The 16,919-nt window shown below is 43.1% G+C and overlaps 1 protein-coding gene across 1 annotated transcript; it reads left to right on the forward strand.

Moving 5' to 3' along the window:
* Nucleotides 1-5,182: 5,182 nt before the first annotated feature.
* On the forward strand, nt 5,183-11,869 carry LOC139155853 (crk-like protein). Its single transcript, XM_070731187.1, has 3 exons — nt 5,183-6,942; nt 7,968-8,423; nt 10,714-11,869. Exons 1-3 carry the CDS (start codon nt 6,769-6,771, stop codon nt 10,837-10,839), a joined length of 756 nt encoding a protein of 251 aa, XP_070587288.1. The 5' UTR covers nt 5,183-6,768; the 3' UTR covers nt 10,840-11,869.
* The last annotated feature ends 5,050 nt before the right edge of the window (nt 11,870-16,919 follow it).

Consider the following 16,919-nt stretch of genomic DNA (forward strand, 5'->3'; position numbering starts at 1 on the left):
CATGGAATTTGTCTTTGGTGCAGATGCCCTCAGTGTACACAAAATAAAATATACATTTGTCAAGAATCATGAGCTACAACACTTAATGATTGTCATAGGGGTCAAATAAACAATGAGAAAACAATATTAATAAAAATCTTAAGGATACAAGCAAAAAGTTACAGTCATAAGTGGGAGGAAAAGGGTGATAGGAATGATGAGAAAAAACTACTAGTAATTTTAGGGCAAACTTAGTAAATAGTTTGGCAGTGTTGAGGGAATTATTTGTTTAGCAGAGTGATGGCGTTCGGGGGGAAATTGTTCTTGCGTTTAGTTGTCTTGTGTGCAGTACTCTGTAGTGACGTTTTGAGGGTAGGAGTTGAAACAGTTTTATGTCCAGGATGCGAGAGGTCAGTAAATATTTTCACAGCTCTCTTTTTGACTCGGTGCAGTATGCTGGTCCTCAATGGAAGGCAGGTTGGCAGCAATTATTTTTTCTGCAGTTATCCTCTGAAGTCTGTGTCGGTCTTGTTGGGTTGCAGAACCAAACCATACTGTTATAGAGGTTCAGATGATAGACTCAGTGATTCCTCTGTAGAACAGAATCAGTAGCTCCTTGGGCAGTTTGAGCTTCCTGAGTTGGCGCAGAAGAACATTCTTCGTTGTGCTTTTTTGATCATGTTTTTGATGTTAGGTCTTGAGATGTGATAGAACTTAGAAATTTGAAGGTCTCTACTGTTGATACTGTGTTGTCTAGCATTGTGATAGGTGGTAGGATGGGAGGGTTTCTCCTAAAGTCTACCACTGTTTCTACGGTTTTGAGTGTGTTCAGTTCTAGATTGTTCCGGTCGAACCGCGAAGCTAGTTGTTCAACCTCCCATCCGTATGTGGTTTCATCATTGTGTTGAATGAGACCAATCATTGTTGTATCATCTGCAAACTTTCAGTAGTTTAACAGATGGATCCTTTGCGATCCAGTCATTGATACATATGCAATTAAAATATGTTCATTCCACAGGTAAGCAATTGTTTGCTTCATTCATTATTTACTGACTAAATAGAAAAGTATGAAGACAAAAATGAATGATACCAAACAGAAATTGTTAAGTTTGTTGAAAATTCTGAAAGTGGATGAGAATTGTAATTACGGTACGTAACACCTTTCTCTTTAAGATCTGGACACACCCTCACCAGCCTTAAACTTTTGTAAAGTTGTTAGGGCACTTGGAGTAGCTGGATAAATTCAAATTGTTAGATTAGGGCATCTAGTTTTTCTTGTTCATTGTATTGTTTTATTGTGTTTCTTATTACTGTTAGCTGCCCAGAGTCGTATTTCATGAAATGGCGAGTGATAGATTGTGTGTAAGAGAGAGAGAGAGAAAGATAAGATTTAGCTGGAGGGTTGAACCTGTAGGGTGAATATTAGAGGTCTTAATTCTCCATTCCTATCATAGAAGACAATTGGTTCTTTATAACTGGACTTGCCATCTTGACTTGATGCAACTTTTATAATTACTGCTGCTACGGGATGCTGTTATCAGATGTCCTGCTTTTAACTGTAACTTGTAAGATAGATAGGGGTCCTAGAGCCTTTCTGGTTAAATTAGTGGAAAAATAAGGCTGATTTAAAATGTCATAAATTATACAGCACCAATTTGTTAGTGTGAAATGTGTGTCTGGGCAAATCAGACACACACACACACACATACCTTCCTCCTTTGGGAGCCAGATTAATATCACATGCTGCACACAAATTTCACAAGTTTTACACACACAACAAAATGTTTTAAAAAGCCTTTTTTCTAATTTGAACTAAACATCAAAGGTGAAGATAAAAATAGAGAAATGTGAAGATCACAAAGAGCATCTGAAGATAATTTTCAGTCAGAAAAAATATGTAAGAAAAGTTAGAACTCCGCTAAGATTTACAATCCCTGACTTGCTATAAAGAAAACAGAGCTGAGGGAGGTAGGAAGAGGGAGGGGAGCAGGAGGGGGAGAGGAGAGAAGAAGCTTTTACTTCAAATTTGTTACCTGTTCTTCAGGAATAAATAGATCGCCATCTGTGAAGGGCCGCTCATCTTTGGCGCTACCGGTGCGCCCTCTGGGGGCGGTGTGTGTATGTGTGGTATATGTGTGCGCACCCGTCAGCACGAGATTTGGCTTCTGCGCATGTACAGCAAGCAGAATCTCGTGTGAGGATGTGTGGGCGAGCAAGATTTTGGTGATTTTTGCTGATATTTTTGCTTCCGCGCATGCGCAGAAGCAAAAAACCCTGGCAAAAATCACCAAAATTTTGCTCGCGGAGTGTCCTCACACAAGATTTCGCTTGGTGCGCATGCACAGAAGCCACATCTCTCACAGGGCACATGTGCGCACATCAGGGTCGCGCAGCTGTGCAGGCATCCTGGAATTTTCTACCCAAATGGAGCACCTGACCACACCGGCTGCTGCCCATCACTGACCACTGTGGGAAAAATACGCTGCTGCTTCCTGGATTTATTAGATCCTTAATTCCAGCGTTTGAACAGTAGGCATCTGGGGGACAAACATGAAACCTACAGTCTTTTTCACTCTATGGGTTCAGCCACAGAACTTTATTTTAATTCACAAAATAAACTTACAGTACTTATAAATCAAGCTCTATTTCTGATGACAGCCTAGTTGCAGACATTTTTTTTCTTGGCAAGAAAATTAATTGCAGAATTCTGAGTTTCTGAAATCTCATTTGGACTGCTTCAGCTCCCTGTTGCCAAAATTCATAGAGCTTTCGGTTAGGATAGGTAGAGGAAAAAGGACACCGTGCTAGGAGGAGTCTATGGATGGGGGGCTTCCCACACAGACTTCAGAGGATAATCAGAACTGGGGGCAAAATTGCTGCCACCATGCCTTCCATTGAGGACTTGGGTACTGCACAAATCAAAAAGAGGACTGTGAAAATATTTACTGACCCCTCACATCCTGGACATAAACCTGTTTAAACTCCTGCCCTCAAAACGTCACTATAAAGCACCGCACACCAAGACAGCTAGACATAAAAACAGTTTTTGTCCCGAATGCCATCACTCTGCTAAACAAATAATTCCCTCAACACTGTCAAACTATTTACTAAGTTCTGCACTACTTTTTTAAAAAAAATATTTTTATTAATTTTATAATATAAAACAAACACATAACATATAACAAGTGTTTTGTGAATTGTGCCCACCACCAGAAAAACATTCGAGCCCCACCACCAATCGGGGGTGTTTCCTGTATAAACCATTTTAACCCAAGAGCAAACTATCTATTTACATATAAAGTGATTCCAATTTGTAGCTTGGTCTCGGATTCTACTCGCCATGTATCGTATTACCTTGTCCCATCGTCCCATCAGTTGTCGCAAGTCAGTTTCATTTACCAATTTCATCCTTTTGTCCATAATCTCAAATTGAATGTGGTCCACCATGTACTGGTACCAATTTTGCATTGTCCATTTTGTTGCATCCTTTCAACCCAAGACTATTACCGCCTGAGCACTTTCTATCGCTGCTTGTTTTATTTCTCTAAATTCTCCCATCTCATTACTTTTGACTACGGTAATACTGCCATTTCCTTAGTAATTATCCATCATATATTTAACATCCTATTAATATCCTCTTGCACTTTCTGCCAAAAATTCTGCACTACTGGGCATTCCCAAAACATATGCATAAACACTCCTTTATCTTAGTTCTGCACTATTACTACTTGTTTTTTCTCATTATTCCTATCACCTATTTCCTCCCACTTATGACTGTATGACTGTAACTTGTTTCTTGTATCCTCAGAATTTTTATTAATATTGTTTCTTCATTGCTTATTTGACCCCTATGAGTGTTGTACCTCATGATTCTTGACAAATGTATCTTTTTCTTTTATGTACACTGAGAGCATATGCACCAAGACAAATTCCTTGTGTGTCCAATCACACACTGTCCAATAAAGAGTCCTATTCCATTCTATAAAGAATTCTATTCTTTGAGTGTTAAACACCTTAAACTGTTGCCGACCTCTGGTCTAGGCTACATCGTGGTGGTGACTCTTTCAAGTCCTGAGTAGTCCTGGCCTTCTCAGGATATTAGCTTACGTAAAGTTAGACATCTGAAAAATGAATTATAAGACCTGCCTGCATCTGTTTCTAGTTTCTACTGACATTCTTGGTCCTCTGAATTCCAATACCAAGGACCATTGGAAGTCAATAATCTTAAATATTGGCTTTTGATCAGCAAACCCATGGCTAACTGGACTGATACTGTATGTTTATATTTACAGATTTAAAAACCCCACCTATTTTCATTTATCTGTGAAAGCTTCTAAAAATCTAGTCTAGTCCTGAGTTCAGAATTGTGCCCCGGTTTATTGGAAACATCCAGAGGTGGATTCCTACTACTGCCACTGCTGGTGCGCTTCATGCGCAGCTTGGTTCTCTTGTGTGGATGCACATCCCAGTGTGCTTTTTGCTTCTGTGCATGCGTATGAAGCAAAATGTTACAAGGGGACGTGTGTGTGAGATTTTTGAGATTTCTTTTGCTTCTGCACATGCGCAGAAGCAAAAAATCACCAAAATCTCACACATGCATGCCCTCACATTTTTCTTCTGCGCATGCACATGAAGCAAAAATACTCTGGGATGCGTGTTTGTACACCTAAGAAAAGGTGCATGCACAGCCTAGTGTTCGCTACAAGTGCGCTGTCCTCTTCCGTACTGGTAGAAACTCACTACTGGAACCATCTGTTAATAATCGTACCCCTAATCATATGTAACTTATATGTAACTTTTTAAATTCCTCATACCTTACAAAAATTGACTCCATATTTCTATATACTTTTAATGCTCCGTGTGTCAAGCCGGTGCAGAAGTTGGGGAGAAATTAATGGCTTGCCACACTATTTAAAAGAAGGCCTGATGTTTATGGGCTCTTGGTACACCATGTACTCTAAGGCATATGCCAAATAAAAAAATTAATTACATCCCCATCCATCCACCTTTGCAGCTACAAATCCAGCTCGACCGCAGCCTCCACCTTCGCGTGGAAGGTCATTCCCACAGTCAAGATGGTGGCAGCCCCTTCCCCTAGACCCCTTTTGCCAACCCTCAAGATGGCTGCCCCCCCCCCCGCCGCCGCCGCTTTAACAGGGGAGGGGGAGGAGAGGGTGGGTGGGTGCGTCACTTTCCCATCAGCCCTTCGGCAGCTGCAATCCCGATTGCGGGCAGCGGTTTTCGGGCAGGGGCGGGTCGGCTGTACCCCCCCCCGTCCCATCCCAGGACTCCCAGGCTTTCCGAGGGCAGGGCAGTGCCGGGGGGCGATGAGCGCCGGGCCGCGGGGGTTATCCGGGGAAGGCGCCGGCTGTTGAACTGGGGTGCCGCGGGCAAGCCCTGCTGCCTACCCGGGAAGGAGTGCAGGGAAAGCGGGGTGACATGTGCAGCCGAGGCTTTATTGTGGAGTCCCTGCGGGGGAGCCTCGGCAGGTCGCTCCGCTGATTCGGAGGATGTCCTGGGCGAAAGCGGCGCCGGGGAGTTGCGGGACTGCGATGCCGCGGTAGAGAAATCGCCGGGCTGGCGGAGATAAAATGGGGGTTTCGGGGTCTCTTTGCCGGGCAGAGTTGCGGGTGGAGGGGTAACGAGGCCGGCTTCGGAGGAAGAGCTAAATGGCATCATGTGGGATGCTCCCCATTTAGGGAGGGGGGTCGCCAGGGTTTCTTTTTCCTGACTGCTGCAGTGGGGCTTTTGGGGGTGGCGGGGAGAGAAGGCGGGTCAATTCCTGATGTGCCAAGAGGCCTTGGGGAGATAGTTTTAATTAGCTGAGAAGCAGCAGCTGTTAATTGGGGTGCGGTGGTTCCCTCCCGAGGACGACCTAGCAATAGAAGGATGCAGGGCAGAACGGAGTCGAACTGTGGCGGATCCACTCGAGGCTTTTGTGCGTTAAAGGCTACGTGGGCATAGACATTCTTCCTTAGGATGGGTTTGTGGCTCCGAGGAAGATAATCCTTTCCGTTTAGGTGCCTGTGTACCATGCCGGCTTTGTCTGTGAAAAATTAGGGCTTTTCAAATTTGACTTTAAAATGAGAGCACCGTGTTATATATATTTGCGTTGCTGATGTCTAACGTGATGCTTCGTGTTAATTTAAACGGAGTGGAGATTTTGTAGCGGACTCAATCTATTCTCTTAATTTTATCTGGATATTAAAAGACCCCCATATTGATTCCTATGTAAATATATTACTCCTATTGTATGCTGATGTTTTTCGATGGAAGCTACCTTTCCGTAGCTGGTTAATTCTTAGATTGATTGTAAACATAAAGGGATTTATCCTTGGAATGGTTTATGGTTGTTGAAAGTGTATCCCTCCTATTATATTCAAAACCGGGAAACACAGGAAAGACTTAATAATTGCATCCTGTTGATGATCATTTGATTGCAGAAACTTTTTTTGTTTTTTTGCATTTCTGAGATATTACTTTTCTTGTTCGGGGAAAATATTACTGTGGTGTGGAAGTGCGTGGATACTCTCAGGAGTTTGAACAGTGGACTTTAGGTGGAAAGATTTTAGGGTGAAACTAGATAAGAAATCCTGGTCCCTTGCAGAATTACCCGTCCAATTATTTAAAGGTCCTACTAAACTACTGAAAGAAGCAATACTCCAATGCAAATATTCAACAGGGTAACGTTTATTTCGTAAAGAGTTGTTAAATACTGGAGCAAAACGTACCAGGTTTTTTTTTAGGGCTAGCATTCAACAAAGGGAGTGGTGGGTTTTTCCACCTCCAATGTTCCCCCAAGCCATGTCTGCTTTTGGGGATGCGCATGAATGGTACATGGGAGCTCTGAGCCGTCAGGAAGCAGCTGCCTGTCTGCAGGGACATCGCCATGGGACCTTCTTGGTACGGGACAGTACGACCTGCCCTGGCGACTACGTTCTATCCGTCAGTGAAAACTCCAAGGTGATGGTTTATTTTTTTTTGCGGGGTGGTGATGGTATAATTCTAATATCTGGTGGGGGGAAAGAAAAAAGATTCTTCAAGAGCCATGAGGGCAAACCTATGGCACGGGTGGGGCATGCTGTCAGCTCCAGCGCACTAGTTCGCTGATTTTCGGGCTTCTTTTCCCCCCCTCCAGGCTTCAGGGAAGCCTCCTCAACCCTGGGGACGGTGAAAAATGGCCCAAGAGGCCAACCGGAAGTCCGGAGGCTTCAGTAAGGCCTGTGTGCATGCGTGGGGAGCAGTGCGGAGGGTTGTGTGCATGCAATATGGGTGCATTGCATTATGGGTGTCGGCACGCACACGCGCTGTTGCACGCATGTGCATTCTTTTGGCACCCGAGCTAAAAAAGGTTCGCCATCACTGTTCTGGGGTCTTAGCATGGATTTCCTGATATATTTATGTGACTTTTAGACATTTGAACTTTGGTGTCCAGAATACTTGGCATCGGAGCATTTGTGGCATAACCTAGGGCAGTGATGGCAAACCTTTTTTTTTCCTTGGGTGCCGAAAGAGCAGGGGTGCACACTATCGCACATGCACAAGTGCCCACACCCATAATTTAATGCCTGGGGTGGGCGAAAACAGCTTCCCCCATCCCCCTGGAGGCCGGAAATGGCCTGTTTCCCAACTTCTGGTGGGCCCAGCAGACTCGTGTTTTGCCTTCCCCAGGCTCCAAAGGTTTCCCTGGAGTGGGGAGAGGGTAAAAACACTCTCCCCAATCCCCTTGGAGGCTCTCTGGAAGCCAAAAATGCCTTCCCAGAACCTCTCTGCAAGCCAAAAATCAGCTGGCTGGCACACACATGCACATTGGAGCTGAGCTCGTGTGCCAGCAGCTATGGCTCTGCGTGCCACCTGTGGCACCCATGCCATAGGTTTGCCATCACTGGCCTCCTCGTTGGTCAAGATGGATTGCTCTGTCATAGGAATTTGATGGAAGGTTTGCGATAGCAACATTAACATTTCTTTGCTTATTCTGTCTCTTTCAGGTTTCACACTACATCATAAACAGCCTCCCTGGGCGTCTGCGGATCGGGGAGCACGAGTTCGATGGTTTCCCAGCTCTTTTAGACTTCTACCGCCTGCATTACCTGGACACTACCACCCTGGTGGCCCCCTTGGGACGCGTCGTAGCCCCTTCCTCTGCCCAGCCGCCCCCTGCAGGCGAGTGGGTCCGTGCCCTCTATGACTTCGTGGGACGTGACCAGGAAGATCTTCCCTTCACTAAAGGGGAGCCTTTGCGAGTTCTGGCCAAGCCAGAAGAGCAATGGTGGACAGCTCAACGTGCCGATGGGCGTGTCGGCATGATACCTGTGCCATATGTCCAGCCTTGTCCATATGCTCATCCCAGCAGCCACGGCGCCCCCCGACACGCTCCCGTAATAGCCAGAGCAGTGCAACGAAGGGTGCCTGGCGCCAGTGACAAGACAGCACTGGCTTTTGAGGCAAGTCATCAAAACACTAAAAAATAATAATATCTTTCTTTTTATTTATTTATTTTTATTGAATTTTCAAAAAGTTTTACAGACACACATAAAAATAAAAAGCAATGAGATAAATACATACAACAAAAGGAAAATAAAAGATAAAGAAACAAAAACCCCCAATGCAATATAAATAGAAGAAAAAAGAAAAAACATACACTTATCACTAATATTTGCTTCTTTGACATCAATATATTGTTTTTTGTAATTGTTTATATCAATATACAGTTTACCTATGTATAAATGTTTCCTTTTCTATTAGTATCGCAATTATACATTCACCATTGCAATCTTTTGTGCAATATCTCACCCCAATTTTATTGTTTTTAAGTTTATAATTTTTTTTCTCTTTTCAAGCCATATGCATAGTTTCTCCCATATAATGTATATTTCTTTCCTTTGCTCATTTTGCAATTCTAAGGTAAGTTTGCTCGTTTCTGTGCATTCCAGTAGTTCATTAATTACCATTGTTTCAGAGGGCATGTGTTAAAAAAAATGAATATATTTCAAAGGGGTCAGGATACTCTTGATCATGGAGGCTGGTGGGGTGATCTGGTTATTATGTTATGTGAATGGGGATTTATGACTCACAGTGGTGATGTTATAGGTTAATGATGAATCTTGAGCAATGCTTCTTTTGTTACCAGGAGGCATGGAATTATGGCCTGCCACCCCATTACCATTAAAAGTAATAATGTCAGGGAGGGAATGCTAATGATGCTGATAGGATTATTCAGCAAAATGTTGACTGGAACAGCTTTATTGGTGAAAGAATCCAGACTGCAAGCTTCTGTCCATGCTCTTAAGAAGCCCATTGCAATGATCAAACTATTTCCTAGGAGGGAGGGATGTACAGGAGAGTGAATTTAAAAATCATAATAAACTGAACATGCTTGGATTCTGGCATTCCTAGTTCCTTCATGCCAGCATTTTTGCAAATTGGAAAAGGCAATAGCATTTATTTATTTATTTGTTTATTTATTTATTTATTAGATTTGTATGCCGCCCCTTTCCGTGGACTCGGGGCGGCTCACAACACAATAAAACAATTCATAACAAATCTAATAATATATAATTTAAAATTTAAAATAGTTTAAAAAAACCCATTTTTAAGCAGACATACCTACAAACATACCATGCATAAATTGTATATGCCCGGGGGAGATGTCTCAGTTCCCCCATGCCTGACGACAAAGGTGGGTTTTGAGGAGTTTACGAAAGGCAAGGAGGGTAGGGGCAGTTCTAATCTCTGGGGGGAGTTGGTTCCAGAGAGCCGGGGCCGCCACAGAGAAGGCTCTTCCCCTGGGGCCCGCCAATCGACATTGTTTAGTTGACAGGACCCGGAGAAGGCTGACTCTGTGGGACCTAATCGGTCGCTGGGATTCGTGCAGCAGAAGGCGGTCTCGGAGATATTCTGGTCCGATGCCATGAAGGGCTTTATAGGTCATAACCACCACTTTGAATTGTGCCCGAAAATTGATCGGCAACCAATGCAGACTGCGGAGTGTTGGTGTAACATGGGCATATTTAGGAAAGCCCATGATTGCTCTCGCAGCTGCATTCTGCACGATCTGAAGTTTCCAAACACTTTTCAAAGGTAGCCCCATGTAGAGAGCGTTACAGTAGTCGAGCCTCGAGGTGATGAGGGCATGAGTGACTGTGAGCAATGAGTCCCGGTCCAAATAGGGCCGCAACTGGTGCACTAGGCGAACCTGGGCAAACGCCCCCCTCGCCACAGCTGAAAGATGGTTCTCTAATGTGAGCTGTGGATTAGACTTACATACCGCTCCATGGTGCTTTTACAGCCCTCTCTAAGCGGTTTACAGAATCAGCATGTTGCCCCCAACAATCTGGGTCTCATTTTAGCTACCTCGGAAGGATGGAAGACTGAGTCAAACTTGAACCGGGAGTGAGATTTCCTGAACTATAGCTAGCAGTTAGGTGAAGCAGCCTGCAGCCCTCTAACCACTGCGCCCCCCTGGCTCATGCCTTTATGCCAGTATTTTTGCAAATTGGAAATGTCACTGGCGTGGAACCTATTCCTTATGTGAGATTACTTGCCTCATTGGTCAGGTGTTGGGGGGAAAAGAGGCCATTTTTCACCAGCTTGATGCCCAACAGTTGTGGGAGTTGTATTGCAGGAGTTATAATTCTAGCACAGAAGTTATAAAAAAAAGTCTGAGATGCTGGGAAAGTACAGAAAGGTGGGCAGACTTCTGATCTTGGCTTTGTGTCTTGTGATATTGCACAGGTGGGTGATCTCATTGCCGTCACCAAGATGAATGTCAACGGCCAGTGGGAGGGAGAGCTGAACGGGCGCCGTGGGCACTTCCCTTTCACCCACGTCAAAGTCCTAGACTCTGAAGAAACCAGCTGAACACCCAATGGGACACTGAACTTGCTGAGCCTCACAGGATTCTGAATTCTGAATTCCCTTTTGGACTTCTTGAACTTTTTGACCTGAACATTAAATTATGACTTCTTCCTCCTCAGTAGACTTTTGTGATGATCCAGCTCAGTTCCTGGATACGGACTCTGCGACCATCTTTACCTCCTCGACTTAGGAAAGCAGCTCCTTGAATAACATTATTCTTAAATGCTATTGTAGTTAATTTGATATACAGTGGTACCTCTACCTAAGAACGCCTCTACTTACGAACTTTTCTAGATAAAAACCGGGTGTTCAAGATTTTTTGGCTTCTCCTCAAGAACCATTTTCCACTTACAAACCCAAGCCTCCGAAACTGTAACCGGAAAAGGCAGGGAGAAGCCTCTGTGGGGCCTCTCTAGGAATCTCCTGGGAGGAAACGGCAGGAAACAGGGCCGGAAAAGGTGGGGGAGAAGCCTCCATGGGACCTCTCTAGGAATCTCCTGGGAGGAAACAGGGCAGGAAAAGGTGAAGAGAAGCCTCCATGGGGCTTCTCTAGGAATCTCCTGGGAAGAAACGGGGCCTCTACCTTCCCTGTGGTTTCCCCAATCGCATGCATTATTTGCTTTTACATTGATTCCTATGGGAAAAATTGCTTCTTCTTACTAACTTTTCTACTTAAGAACCTGGTCATGGAATGAATTAAGTTCATAAGTAGAGGTACCACTTGTTGGGTTTTTTTTTTTCTGGGCTTGTTCCCCTTTGCTTCCTAAGAACTCTACTGCTTTGGCCTTGTGATTTTCAATGATATGCCCTTAGAAGTTGCTTCATTTGCATCCTACGACTTGTAAAACAAGAAGCTCTGAGCTTTCATGAGGAAACCTTTGCCTCCTCCCTCGGGCCTTGCTTGCTTGGAGAAGTAGCCACACGCCTGGATTTGACCAGATAAACAGAACTGTGCCACTTCTTGTAAGACCCCTGCTCAACTTGTTTGTCTGTTCCAAAAGCCGCCTTGTTAATTAAAGTTTCCTGCTGATTATTTCTCAGCTGCCATGGACTTCTTGGGAAGGGGGCTGGAGGATGGATCTGGGGAGAAAGTAACAGTGCTGTCATGGTAACTAGCATCACAACCCAGGCCTTGCAGGTTGCCATGGGGAATTGGATCCCAGCCTATTGCTGCAGATAGGCTGAAGATTGCAGCAGTATGTACCACAAGTGTGATTTGGGACTTCTTGATCTCCACCTGTTGTTCCATCAAGCTTTCCATGCGCAGGAACAGCTCCTCTGGCTCATTGGTGCAGTATTTTTCCTTACTAAATTATAAGCAAATGTATTTGTCGACCTCTGCTTAGCTTCTCATCCACCCCATAGAATTTCAGCTTCCCAATATTAATTCATTTTCTGATTATACCTGGTGTGGTAGATTCAGAATCCAGTGTGCTAGAAGAAATCTTCCCAATCACAATTCTTAAAATACTGCGGTGATCCCTCCAGTGTACATGACTGGATGTACGGCTGTGGAATTAATAGGCAAGATTTTTTTTTCTAAATTATTATTATTTATTATTATTTATTGGATTTGTAGACTCGGGGCGGCTAACAACAATGATAAAAAACAACACGTAACAATCCAATTAATAAAACAACTAAAAACCCTTATTATAAAACCAAACATACACACAAACATACCATGCACAACTTGTAATGGCCTAGGGGGAAGGAATATCTTAACTCCCCCATGCCTGGCGTTATAAGTGAGTCTTGAGTAGTTTTCGAAAGACAGGGATGGTGGGGGCAGTTCTAATCTCCGGGGGGAGTTGGTTCCAGAGGGCCGGGGCCGCCATAGAGAAGGCTCTTCCCCTGGGGCCCACCAAACGACATTGTTTAGTTGACGGGACCTGGAGAAGGCCAACTTTGTGGGACCTTATCGGTCGCTGGGATTCGTGCGGTAGCAGGCGGTTCCAGAGGTAAATTCCTCTAGGTATCTAAACATGTAAGCTGGTGGCAGGCATTTTTTGAGTCTGAGATAGCCTTAAGATAACACTTAAAAGAGGCCCAAGGATTCATTTCAGATGTACACTTAATACTCCTGTATTTTCTAGCTCTCAATGATAGAAAATTCTAAATCTAAGAGTCATAAAAAAAGCTCCTAGGATATATGATAAGTAAAAGGAAGGGGGCCTAGTATAGATCTATCTCAGCCTTGTTACAATCTCATCAGCCAGACATACTCTTACTGGGATTTGAATATATATGCACGCACACATATACTATATATTAAATTCACTGAAGCATAGCATTCTGTGCAAAAGCCTCGGGTTCTTCAAAATTTTTTAAAACACTTATGTTGCTATTACTCCCATATTAAGCCAACATTTATAATGTATTTTAATTTATACTCTTGGCCTACAGTCTAATTCTCTGGAGCAAGTGGGAGTGAATCTGATCCTAATCACCTTCAGGATAACTTTAAACCAGGGCTCTCCAGCCTTGGCAACTTTGAGACCCATGGACCAACTCCCAGATTTCTGGGTGTTGAAATCCACAGATCTTAAAGTTGCAAAGGTTGGAGACCCCTGCTGTAAACATTTGACGATCACAGGTCTTAAACTTGCCAAGGACATTTTGGCCTGTTAATATAATAAGTACGGTATTCTTAAGACAAATCACTGCAGGCTTGGTGTTATCAAAGGTTGGGTTCACTCATATTATCCAATTGTTCAACTATGATTTTTTTTAAACAAGCCATTTTGGTTAATATACAATGTTAAGCCATGTGCAATGATTTACTGATTGCCATGATTAGCACCTACCCCTAACACCTATACTGTGATTTGTTTGTTTTGAGATTAGTGTGATATATAAATCCCCCATTTATGTTGAGAATTCTTGTGAGAATTTATAACATGATCGGATTGCCATAACAGTTTCTATAGGATAGGATCTATTCATGCAACAGATCAATAAGCTGAAAACTATAGATGATCCTATCTAAGCCCCTACAACCTCTCTGTGGCTAAATTGACAAGCCACACGGAAATATCTTGCTCATGTTTACACTTGCCTCACTCAGAAACATGCTTATGTAATGTAAAATGAGAGCACTTTTTCCCCTTCGGGCAAACGTTGCAGACTGCACTTCTGTCCACCTCATGCTAATGAAATGTTTGCTAAAAACCATTTGATTTATAACAATTCTACTGCAGCCATTTCCTTCTCTCTTAATTATTGGGTGCGGAAGAATATGTATGACATTCAGTTCTTATTAATAGCTGAGGCACGGTTTGTTTTAATACAGGTAGTTCACTTCTTAACAATGATTCATTTAGTGATGGTTATAACTTACAATGACAATGAAAAAATAACTGGCACTCACAGAATTGTTGCATCTCCATTGTCACATAATCAAAATTCTGGCGTTTGGAAGCCAGCATGTATTTATGGCTGCTGCAGTGTATCCTGCAGCCATCATCATAAAACACGATCTAAGTATTGGCCACAAGATCATATGCTGCAATTTTCTACCTGTCAATGACAACTTCAGCTTCAACCGCAACAACACAAGAGCACGCAACAGATTCAAACTTAATATGAACCGCTCCAAACTTGACTGTAAAAAATATGACTTCAGCAACCGAGTTGTCGAAGCGTGGAACTCCTTACCTGACTCAGTAGTGTCAACCCCTAACTCCCAACACTTTACCCTTAGATTATCTATGGTTGACCTATCCAGATTCCTAAGAGGTCAGTAAGGGGCGTGCATAAGTGCACCAGTGTGCCTTCCGTCCCCTGTCCAATTGTCTCTCCTTATTTCATTTATCTTTTCTTCCTTTCAAATATGTTCACCTATACTTTTATATCTTTTCTATTATTTTCTTTACTTATGTTATTACATATCTTTCTCTTCAATGTGTATTGGACTAAATAAATAAATAAATAAAATAAATAAATTTTCCCAGTCAGCTTCTGACAAGCAAAGTCAATGGGAAGATGGAGTTGCTTAAGAATTGCATGATTTACTTAACAATCACAATGATTTGCTTAACAACAATGGTAAAAAAAAAAGATGGTAAAACCCAGGCGTACATCACACCTCATTTAGCAAGAGAGATTGTGGTCCCAATTGTGATTTGAAGTCAAGGATTTCCTCTTAAAGGTTTGTTAGGTAGCCACGACAGTCAAATTCTATCTATTACATATAGCGGATGAATTACAAGTGCTGGATTCAAATCTATACTTTCTGTTATGCACACTCAGCATATGCAAATTCCTTGTGTGTCCAATCGCACTTGGCCAATAAAGAATTCTGTTCTATTCATACAGTGCTCTGTGCTGAAAATTAAATTGTTCGTACAAAGGAGCAAACTTTGACAAAATTAATGCATGATTTCATACTATACGCACAATAGCTTTATCAGAACTACACAAGACTGTGCAAACTTGTCAGTTCTCTGGAGATGTTCTCTGAGAGACAGTGGGGCAAACACAGGGGGGGGGGAGGATGAGAGGAGAAATAGAGATAATCAGATTTGAACAAGAAGCAGCAATGTCCAAAAACACTTTCATGCAATGTTGATTAATATCTCTCTGCAGAAGTCTTAATTTATGGAAGGGAAAGAGAAGTGTCTAAATTTCCGGTAACCCTTAATGTAAGCTGCCCAGAGTCACCTTGTGGCAAGGTCATTGGCAAACAAATTTAATAAATAAGCAAAACCCTTATTCCCAATCAAAAACAGCACCCCTGATCTGTTTATTGTCCGCCAGTGGAAGATTTGTCTTCAAATTTTTGCTTTTGCATTCCTTGGGCCAGTGCTCCTCAAATAGTGGGGCGCGTGACCCTGGGGAACATGCTTTTTTTTTTTGCTGCAGGGAGTAGGATAGTGGTGGCAAACCTATAGCATTCGTGCCACAGGTGGCACATGGAGCTATATCTGCTGGCACACGAGCCTTTGCCCTAGCTCAGCTCCAGCATGCATGTGTGTGCCAGCCAGCTGATTTACAGCTCGCAAAGAGGCTCTGGGAGGGCATTTAGGTTTCCGGAAGGCCTCTGGGGGGAGGAAGAAGCTTCTGGAGCTTGGGGAGGGCAAAAATGGGCGTACCAGGCCCACCAGAAGTCAAGAAATAGGCCATTTCTGGCCTTCAGAGGACCTCTGCAGGGGCGGCCATTTTCACCCTCCCCAGGCATTGAATTATGGGTGCAGGCACTCACACATGTGTGATAATAGAATAGAATAGAATAGAATAGAATTCTTTATTGGCCAAGTGTGATTGGACACACAAGGAATTTGTCTTGGTGCCTATGCTCTCAGTTTACATAAAAGAAAGATACCGTACATTTGTCAAGAATCATGTGGTACAACACTTAATGACTGTCATAGGGGTCAAATAAGCAATGAAGATACAATCAATATTAATAAAAATCTTAGGATACAAGCAACAAGTTACAGTCATACAGTCCTAAGTGGGAGGAAAAGGATGATAGGAATGATGAGAAAAACTAGTAGAAATAGAAGTGCAAATTTAGTAAAAAGTCTGACAGTGTTGAGGGAAATATTTGTTTAGTAGAGTGATGGCGTTTGGGAAAAAACTGCTCTTGTGTATAGTTGTCTTGGTGTGCAGTGCTCTGTAGTGATGTTTTGAGGTTAGGAGTTGAAACAGTTTGTGCCCAGGATGCGAGGGGTCAGTAAATATTTTCCCCACCCTCTTTTTGACTCGTGCAGTATACATGTCCTCAATGGAAGGCAGGTTGGCAGCCATTGTTTTTTCTGCAGTTCTGATTGCCCTCTGAAGTCTTGTGTCGGTCCTGTTGGGTTGCAGCACCAAACCAGACAGTTATAGAGATGCAGATGACAGACTCAATGATTCCTCTGTAGAACTGTATCAGCAGCTTCTTGGGCAGTTTGAGCTTCCTGAGCTGGCACAGAAAGAACATTCTTTGTTGTGCTTTTTTTATGATGTTTTTGATGTTAGGTGACCATTTTAGGTCTTGAGATATGATAGAACCTAGAAATTTGAAGGTCTCTACTGTTGACACTCTGTTGTCTAGTATTATGAGAGGTAGAAAGGTGGAAGGGTTTCACCTAAAGTTA

Source organism: Erythrolamprus reginae, unplaced genomic scaffold (genome assembly GCF_031021105.1).
Source record: "Erythrolamprus reginae isolate rEryReg1 unplaced genomic scaffold, rEryReg1.hap1 H_7, whole genome shotgun sequence".
Lineage (NCBI taxonomy): Eukaryota > Metazoa > Chordata > Lepidosauria > Squamata > Dipsadidae > Erythrolamprus > Erythrolamprus reginae.